Source organism: Nilaparvata lugens, unplaced genomic scaffold, assembly GCF_014356525.2.
Source record: "Nilaparvata lugens isolate BPH unplaced genomic scaffold, ASM1435652v1 scaffold8292, whole genome shotgun sequence".
Classification (NCBI taxonomy): domain Eukaryota; kingdom Metazoa; phylum Arthropoda; class Insecta; order Hemiptera; family Delphacidae; genus Nilaparvata; species Nilaparvata lugens.
The window spans coordinates 1-10741 of record NW_024094039.1 but is presented as its reverse complement, the minus strand read 5'-3'; the positions used below and the strand labels follow the sequence as shown (position 1 = coordinate 10741).

Here is a 10741-nt window from a genome sequence, read left to right as displayed (position 1 = left end):
AACTAGCTATTCCAATCACTCAGTTTTGGATGATCGAATGAGGGTTTGCTCCAAAGCATGATCGGTTGTCACATTTATTAATTTTCAAGGTTTCATTTGACAGAGAGTCAATGTATTGACTGTATAGAGTGTATGTTCCCTTATTGGAAATTATTTTCTACTTCTATGGGTATTTTTTTTATATTTTCTAGATATAACACAGACTCCATAACATAGTTTGTGTGATTGAATGAAAAAAGTATGGGATCTTTTCTCGTACAGTTTCTATGTGCAATACCAGAGTTCTTCCTTATGAGCATGATACAGTTGAAGATAATTTAAACTATGTTACAATAATCAGTCATAAATTTCAAGTAGTCATTGATTTTGCATGTGATTCTAAAAAAAATCCACAAATAGCTCCTGACTTATTTCAAATATACTTTGACAATCTCTCATATTTGAACCGTTCATGAGTCCTAGTAGTTGTTTCATTGAATTGATTGCTTGCTCTCACACCTTAATAATACTGATCTCCCCTCAATAGATTTCCAACAGTATTCTCTCCAAATATTTCAAATTCAACAAAGATACCTCTCATTCCACTTTCATTCAAGTACCACCCCAAGACAATCAGTCAAACTCAGCCAGATGAAAAGTATCTATTCGTAGATATAAGTTACAGAAATCAGTTGATAAAGCTGCGCTTTCACCAAAGTTATTAACAAAATGTTAATAACTTAATCTACATAGATTCGATTAGATTGAACGGAACTTGGCAAACACATATGTCCATCATGTGTATGATAAGTTATGTTCAATCTAAAAGAATCTATGAAAATTAAGTTATATTAACATCTCGTTAATAACTTTGGTGTAAACGCAGCTTTAGAGTTGTATTTCCTTTGTAATCAAAAATTTAGTCATATCACATGGGAGTAATTGGCATTATTCTTGCTTCAAATGTAAATTTATATTAAGAAATATTTTACTCCTGTTATACGGTGCACTATATGGGGTAGCCTATATTATTTGTTTAACTTACTCCATTACTTGACTTTCGCAATTCCAAAGTGATCATTGAACTAAATCGAATAATTATTCTCTCTTAATGGAATATCAGTTTTTTATCGACTGAGAAACACAAATAGGATTCCTAACAAGATGGTTTATCATTTCAATGTAATCATAAATAATGATAATGAGATGAAGTTTTTGTAATTTTGACCATAATTTGTATATTATGATGAGAATTATCAATTATTGAGGCTTGAGAGTTGAAAAATCGTGTTCAGCGACCGAAAATACATAAGATAGCGTTCCTGAAATACATAATTTGAATGCATAGACTAGTAGGAGCGATGCGATAGACTAGCCATTACGCGCATTAATCATGGGGGAGGACCGCGCCGCAGCGTAACAGTGCTACTTATCCCCCTCCCACCGCCGCATCTATGATCGTAACCCCCAAACTATATATATCATTGGATTCAGAAAGAAACGGCCTACAACTTTATTGGGAGCCTTTTCCTCTAAGTCGGCTAATGACTTGAATATTCGAGAAATAACAAAAAGTCCATAATAAAAAAATACATTTTTCGAGATATTTTATTTTTTTACGGAAAAACTATGCGGTTTATCGCAAAAATGTACAGGACCACATTGAAAGCCAGTTATGTGTACATAATTTTGAGAAAAAATTAAAAGCTGTACTATGAATAGTAACTGCAGGACAGGCGATTTTATAAGCGCGCGTTTTTTACAACTTACCCCCCTCCCCCCTAAGCTGTCGACCACCCTGGGACGTGACGACATCGAGTTTCATATACACTAAAGACCCCCTAACAATAATCCGAAGTCAAATTCTCTGCCTCTCTCATGTATGCTCAATGTAAGCCAGCGCCTGGACTAAATGGAATCATGGTCATTTTTGGAACAGTTAGGTTTATAACACTCCACAACTATATATTATTCTATAAACAATGTTATCAACAAGTAGTCTTATAAATAAATGAATAGTCATAATTATGATTATTACCGTTTTTTCCAAGTCATTTTTCGAGTACTTCAGTCTTTGATCCAAGCCTCGAATTTGAGAATCGATAGTATTCAGTTCAGATTCCTTGCGCGACTTTTTAACCAACTCTCTCAATTCTTCATTCAAGTCATCCTGCAAGTCAGAATAAACCATGTAGAAAACTAAAAATTTTCATACAAACAATACACTCATAATCAAAGTATTAATAAACCTAATTGTACTTAATATAAGCCAATAATGTCAAACAGAAAACATTTATACTATTTATAATAAAGGAAAGAACTGGCTTATACACGTACGGGATAGGAGAAATTATGTTTGACGCATCATCACGTCTGAACTACTGGACTGATTAACTTGAAATTTTGCATATACAGAGTGATTCATAATTATGGTAAAATAATTTAATACGTGATAGTAGTGGTAAAAATAAGAAAAAAGTTCCTATAAACATATATCCATAAACGCTTCATTAGCGAGCTATACAGGGTGAAAGATTTCGCCCGGAATTCAGTTCCTCTGGTGAAATACACCGATGCTGAATTGTTTGGAGACTAGTTTTTGAAAAACTTATGCTGGATTCATATGGAAAAATATCTGAAAAATTGAATAAACTAGTCTGGAAGCTGTAGTGTGAGTAGTTTTTGAGAAAAAAGTTGAAATATGCAAAAAATCTAAGTAAGTCTGTTTTTTTCTACTTAGATTTTTTGCATATTTCAACTTTTTTCTCAAAACTACTCACACTACAGCTTCCAGACTAGTTTTATTCAATTTTTCAGATATTTTTCCATATGAATCCAGCATAAGTTTTTCAAAACTAGTCTCCAAACAATTCAGCATCGGTGTATTTCACCAGAGGAACCGAATACCGGGCGAAATCTTTCACCCTGTATAGCTCGCTAATGAAGCGTTTATGGATATATGTTTATAGGAACTTTTTTCTTATTTTTACCACTACTATCACGTATTAAATTATTTTACCATAATTATGAATCACTCTGTATATGCAAAATTTCAAGTTAATCAGTCCAGTAGTTCAGACGTGATGATGCGTCAAACATAATTTTCCCATCCCGTACGTGTATGAGCCAGTTCTTTCCTTTATTATAAATAGTATAAATGTTTTCTGTTTGACATTATTGGTTTATATTAAGTACATTTAGGTTTATTAATACTTTGATTTTGAGGATGTATTGTTTGTATGAAAGTTATTGTCATTTTTAGTTTTCTACATGGTTTATTCTGACTTGCAGGATGACTTGAATGAAGAATTGAGAGAGTTGGTTAAAAAGTCGCGCAAGGAATCTGAACTGAATACTATCGATTCTCAAATTCGAGGCTTGGATCAAAGACTGAAGTACTCAAAAAACGACTTGAAAAAACGGTAATAAACATAATTATGACTATTCATTTATTTATAAGACTACTTGTTGAACATTGTTTATAGAATAATATATAGTTGTGGAGTGTTATAAACCTAACTGTTCCAAAAATGGTCATGATTCCATTTAGTCCAGGCGCTGGCTTACATTGAGCATACATGAGAGAGGCAGAGAATTTGACTTCGGATTATTGTTAGGGGGTCTTTAGTGTATATGAAACTCGATGTCGTCACGTCCCAGGGTGGTCGACAGCTTAGGGGGGAGGGGGGTAAGTTGTAAAAAACGCGCGCTTATAAAATCGCCTGTCCTGCAGTTACTATTCATAGTACAGCTTTTAATTTTTTCTCAAATTATGTACACATAACTGGCTTTCAATGTGGTCCTGTACATTTTTGCGATAAACCGCATAGTTTTTCCGTAAAAAAATAAAATATCTCGAAAAATGTATTTTTTTATTATGGACTTTTTGTTATTTCTCGAATATTCAAGTCATTAGCCGACTTAGAGGAAAAGGCTCCCAATAAACGTTGTAGGCCGTTTCTTTCTGAATCCAATGATATATATAGTTTGGGGGTTACGATCATAGATGCGGCGGTGGGAGGGGGATAAGTAGCACTGTTACGCTGCGGCGCGGTCCTCCCCCATGATTAATGCGCGTAATGGCCTGTCTATCGCATCGCTCCTACTAGTCTATGCATTCAAATTATGTATTTCAGGAACGCTATCTTATGTATTTTCGGTCGCTGAACACGATTTTTCAACTCTCAAGCCTCAATAATTGATAATTCTCATCATAATATACAAATTATGGTCAAAATTATAAATTTAACACTTTATCAGAGATAAAAATAAACGTTTACACCAAAGACGTCCATCACAGTACAATAATCTTGTAGAAACATCAGTTCAAAACAATACATTAGCTATTAGCAAGATAATTATAATATGTTTGATATACAGAGTGACACAGAAACCGGGAACTTTAAACGCCATAAAAAATTAGTGGGAAAGAGCAAAATGATTTATTCAAACTAATTTAATGTTCAAGAATTGCCATTTTTAAGAATTATTAAGAACATCTATCACTTTTTGACAATTACTTCTTCAAGATGGCTTCCGTCAACACAGATTGCAATGAGTGTATTCGTTCAGGAGGAAGCAATCTTAAAGAAGTAATTGTCAAAAAGTGATAGATGTTATTAATAATTCTTAAATGGGAAGTCTTTGAACTTAACATTAGTTTGAATAAAATCATTTCTGCCCTTCCCACTAATGTTTTATGGTGTTTTTAAAAAGTTCCCGTTTTTCTGTGTCACTCTGTATATCAAAACGTTTCTGAAAATGACGAGTAAGTTTTTTAGATTTGATTTGCGTATTATACTTGAAAATATTACTAGCCGAAACAATGTATACATTGCAGTAAGAAATGATGAATAAATTCAAGACTTCAATAGTAAATAGAGTTACGATAGGTCTATGTATTCTACTGCAGTAGCACTGTCAGGTTAACGGTGGTTCATAATTCATCTCTAATAATACAGAGTAAGCATAAATTATTGAACACATTTATAGGTGAATAAAAAAATAACTAATAAGTGTTTGTACATGAATACAGTAGAACTCCAAATTAATGCCAATTATCCGATATAACCAATTATCCGAATTAATGGGGACCGGGACCATTCGGAAATTAGTTTTTTTTAAATTGCCATTGGGGAGAAGCTTCAAGCGGTACCCTGTTTACACGTTGCCAGCTACTGGAACAAGTCAGATGTGTTGGTGTAGTTCCACAGCGAGCGCGGTTTATGTGAAAGTAGTGCAGATCTTGGTTTTTGGCAGAAACGCAGAAACGCCACACAGAGTTGCCGTTCAAAAGTGTGTGTGCGGAATATCTATGGTTTTGTATGAAGAACTTTTAGAAATATGTACCCACGAGTTACAGTGGAAAGAACGAGAAACGTGGATAGGAGAGTGGATGGAAAACAAGACTTTGGGGCATCAGAGACAATTATAAAGGTGCGTACAGATTTACGCGCCGCGAACATGAGCAATTCCTTTTAAGCAGCTGATGCCAGATTTTTATATCTGTATCTTACCGTTTCTGTAGAAATACAGATATAGTCAGCTGATTAAAAGTGAATTGCATGTTCGCGGCGCGTATATCTGTACGCACCTTAAGAGAGCTTCATGCTAATGACCCGCAAGAGTATAAAGCTGTGATGAGGCTGACATGAAGCTGGCGCGCCAGTAAAACAAAAATATTTGTTCTGCTGGAACTGCCAGCTGCTGGCGCGTGCATGACTTGCTGGCTTCTCAAGAAACTGGCTTGAGCCGTTTACACAGTACCAGTCGTTGGCATCCAGTGACTGGCACCGTGTGAATCAGCCTTTATGCATTTCACAATAAATAAATAAAAATAAAATATGTACATCATTTACAAAAAAAATGAAAATAAAAGATGATGATGGATACTTACTATCAGTTCTTGAAACCTACTCACATCGTATCTGTTCTGGCCGTCCATTTCGTAAGCGACTTTCATGGCGTCCTCGGGCGTGTCGCAGACCAGTGCGTTGTTGGTGGCGAACAGAATGACTCGCTTGATCTCGGGCGGGGAGTAGTTCAGCACGTCGTACAGTAGTTTCACGTTCTTCGGCTCCTTTATGTTTCTGCAAAATGCCATGGATTTGAGCTACTCATACACAAGATAAAAGATTAATTTCAATTGTGACTGCATATTTACAGTATATCATCATAACATCAATAATTTATAGTATCATCATCATCAACAATCCGTACTCATCAAACCTTTCATGTTGGCCCAGTCGCTGGCCCAGCCTGGTAACCCAACGTAAGCCAATGAATGATTGTGCAAAGTTTCAATTTCGTATGTTTAACCATCATTTAGAAAAAAAATAGTTAAAAAAAGGAAAATGGCCGCTGTGAGTAACTGAAGACTTCCGGACAAATTTAAATATGATATTCAGATATGTTTGTTACAGGAACAATGCCCTACAGTATTGGTAGGCAGTTCGTAAACACCCTTATAGTGAGGTATATTGTGAAAAACTTTGCATTGTAAAAAGTAATTATTGTAAAATTGAGGTAATTTTTTTGAATTATTTTTTCTTTAAATTTTTCATCTTCTCACCTCAAGCGCTCCTTCAGCGGCTTGGTCTGAATATAATCCAACGGCAGGAAGGTCTCCGGATCCAGCATATGCTCCTTGAGATAATTGATGCACATGCGTGCCGTCTTCTCAGTGTCGACCACGATTGCCTCCATGTACTTGCCGAGCACTTTGGTGATGGCCACGTTGAACCGTTTGTGAATCGGCTGACACATGTTGATGAGGCGATCGTAGACGCCCGGGTGCAATCGCTTGAAGTTCTCCACGATTTCCTGCTTCTTCTTGCGACGCGAGTCCTCGTGTTTGTCGACTTTGGCGTCACCCAGTTGCTGTTGCACAGTTTCCAGTTCGGTGTTGAGTTCCTTGATGCGCTCCTTTGAGGAGCCCACATAGGACTGCAGCTCGTGGTGAAGGGCCTTCTGCTCTTCCAGTGCTCGTTCGCTTGTTCTGTAAAACATGATGACAGGTTTAGGACTCAAGTTTAGTTAGTACTAGTACTCTATGATTAGTGCCTCAGTTAAGTACCTCAAGTTTAGTGCCTCAAGTTTAGCACTCAAGGTTAAAGCTTTTTTCGTTTGTGCGTAAATGCCGTCGTCGACAGGGTGAGGAACTCAGATTGGGTAGATTTCAATATTTGTCTAAACAACCTTAAATATTATGCTAAATTATTTTTTAATGCGGGAGGTTGAGTTTATAATTTTTTATACTTTCAAATGGTGATATGTGATATTATAAATGTTTTATATTGGATGATAAACACAAATAATGAAAAGTTTTCTAGATAAGCTGTTTTAGAAACTTGAATTTGGACAATATGGATGTAAACAATGCTGGTCGTCGTCTGTGGTAACTGATTCAGGAACTGAATCTTATCTCTGTGATCAGGAAACAGCTATTAAGTCGCTAATAAATTGATTGATCCTATGATGAGGTCCACGCTATAATGGCCTTCTATAGACTGTAGCTGATACAGGTTTATTGATGTGATATTACTGTCCATTCTCGTTTGAAATAATCAATCATATTTTATTAAGAAGAGATATTTTCAATAATTTTCATAATGAATTTTCATAATTGAGATTAAATATTTTATTAGTTAATTATTAATTCTACTTTGTTAAAAGACGATCTGGCAACTGAGAAAAGCGAGAAAGAGATAGCGCTATTCGCTATGTTGAGACAAGGATAGCAATACCATGGTAATCAAACACTGCCATTATAACGTGGACTTCACTATAGCATCTCACCCCGTTGAACATACCTGACAATTATTGTTATAAAGTAGTGTTTCGTCATGGAAAACAACATTTTTTATTAATGAAACTCCACGTAATTACAGACATGTTAAGCTTCTTAATATTGACGAAGCCGTTACCACAGAATACAATACAGAATGGAAAGTCGGCTAATATCCTGACGCAAAAAACGCCTCTTGAAAGAAAGTTAAGCATAGTAATAGTAGAATTTGGATCACTTTACTGATCCGGGTCAATCAGTCTCGATCACTGCCGCGACCCGTTCAAAAGACCCCGATAGCAGTAACTATTATTAAATGAAAATCCAATTAATGCTGTAATTCACCCTGAAGACTTCTGTTACTGCAAATATTGACAACAGGGTAACAGCTAGATGGAAATTCGATGAGTACTACTATACAAAAATTATTTGTCAGCCCGGAAATCGAACCCAGTACCTCCTAATTGTCGGTCAGGAATGCTTACCCTTACACCAACCAACAATCTCTGGATAGCAGTGCTCATTTTATACAAAACCAAAGCGGCCAGCCATCTACAGATGGAAATAAATTGGAAGTTGCATTTGTTCAAATGCTAATTAACGGATAACTATTATTAAACGAAAATCCCAATTAAATGCTGTAATTCACTCGAAGACTTCTGCTACTGCAAATATTGACAACAGGCTAGACTTCTGCTACTGGAAATATTGACAACTGGCTAAACAGCTAGATAGAAATTCGATTAGCGCACTATACAAAAATTATCTGTCAGCCCGGGAATCGAACCAGTACTTTCTAATTGCCGTCAGGTATGCTTACCTTACACCAAACTGACAATCTCTGTATTTCAAAAACTGATAATCTGGCAATTACTGGGTTCAATTCCGGCTGACAAATAATGTATGTAGAGTTAGCGCTCATCGAATTTCCATCTAGCTGTTACCCTGTTGTCAATATTTGAAGTAGCAGAAGTCTTGGGGGTGAATTACAGCATTTAATTGGGATTTTCGTTTAATAATAGTTATTCGTTAATTAGATTGGAACAAATGCAACTTCCAATTATTTTCATCTGTAGGATAGTAGTAATTTTAATTTCTACAAGATGACGCAGTCACGTGACGTGGTCTTGATGCACTCAAGTCTCGAGACATGTAAAATGCATTGTTTGGATTGATAGGCTACTTTCCATTCTGTGTTATTCTTTGCCGTTACAAACCTTCTAGGATTTGGATCTTCAATAAGCTGATAAAAACCGGTAGTAAGCGCTTTGCCTCCCGATTCGTTGAAAATACCTGATATGCTCGTTGAGCTTGTCGACTCGCTTGGCGGCCTCAGCCTTCTCGTGCTCTTCTGCTTGATGGTGTTGGCCAGGTCGGACCGATGCGGGCCTCGGTAAATTGTCCTGCTCGGCCTTCTGCTCGCGGTTGATCGAGTCCAACTCCTGCAGGAACCTGGCCGACTGTTTCTGCGCCTCCACCTTCAGTCGGTTGTACTCGTTCACCTGACACCAACACAATCATTCATTTCAAATCCTTACCCTTATTCTATCATTTATTTGAAATCCTTAACATTGTGCGAAATCAAGGCTGTGCAAAGGCTAAAAATAAACTTTCCTACTGGTGATTATTTTCGATTAGTATACTATCAAGCTATCAGAATGGAAAAGTTTTCTCAGGAAAACATTTTTTCGATCATTACTTTTTGAGATATGAGCGCATAAAGTTCAATTTGTTGGGACACATTTTAAATTCGGCAAGAGATAAATCAATGAGATTTAGAGGATAAATTCTTCATGGTATTGTTGATTGAATAAAACAAAATTTTTCTGAAAATATCGATTTTTGAAAAAATATTCAATTTACTAAAAATAACTTTTAGTTTAGTTATTTTTGGTGAATTGAATAACTTTCCAAAAATTGCTGTTTTCAAAGAATTTTGTTTTATTCATCAACAATACCATGAAGAATTTATCCTCTAAATCTCATGATTTATCTCTTGCCGAATTAAAAATGTTCTGTCCCAAAAATTGAAACTTTTATGCGCTCATATCTCAAAAACTAATGATCGGAAAAAATGTTTTCCTAAGAAAACTATCTTTTCAAGATATCTTTTGATAGCTTGATAGTATACAAATCGAAAAACTTTGAAAAATATCACCAGTAGGAAGTTCATTTTTAGCCTTTGCACAACCTTAAATGTGTAGTTGGTGATGATGATTGAAGCTGAAATGAGGTGTTTTTCAAAATGCAAGGAACATTTGATTTGACTACTGACTATTATTAGTGTTTTGTTGGGAGTGTAAGAGTGTAAGAACGGCACAGTATGAGACTACCAGCGTCACATAGCTTCACGAAAAATAACTACTAGGACTATCGGCTTGTGTTAACGTGAAATTTGGAACATAAACGCCCTATACCATGGGACATCTTATAATGCTATCTTTTCTCTCTGAGTTTATTTAGAACTGTAGTCCGGGTCCTGTAGCTTTGCCTATCGGCGGAGAGCCAGTAGACTACAACACTACTCCTTCAAAACATCGAACATTTATCTTTCCATAAGCAACAGATGCTTTTGTATCTTCTCAAAAGCAACGTGTTGCATCCGAAAAGATACACAAGGAGTTTTTGGGAGCTACGTCCTTTACGCACTTAGACCAGTTATAGAATAGACACGCCCTATTGTATAGTTCTACTGAAAGTCGATGAAGCCAACATCTACTGCCATATCACCAAATCGTGACGTCATCATCGTATAGAAAACTTTTCTGTACAGTTTGTTTACATTGTTTTCAAAGCAGATTGTGTCTATTTCAGCGGGAGTTTACCATTTTCATGAATAATAATTTACTTTCGTCTGAAATAGAAACAATCTGAAGTTGTTTCTATCCGATGCTGACGTCACGATGGCGATATGGCAATGGATGTTGGCTTCAGAGGCTAAACTACCCAGCGTGTCTATTTTATAACTGGTCTAAG

At 36.0% G+C, this 10741-nt stretch overlaps 1 protein-coding gene across 1 annotated transcript; it reads right to left on the bottom strand.

Moving 5' to 3' along the window:
• Positions 1-2017: 2017 nt before the first annotated feature.
• Positions 2018-9267, bottom strand: LOC120349112 (structural maintenance of chromosomes protein 1A-like; the record flags this gene model as incomplete). Its single annotated transcript, XM_039419072.1, has 4 exons — positions 2018-2149; positions 5876-6068; positions 6551-6976; positions 9059-9267. Coding segments are annotated over 4 exons (960 nt in total), but the record flags the coding sequence as incomplete, so codon positions are not given.
• Between the last annotated feature and the right edge of the window lie 1474 nt (positions 9268-10741).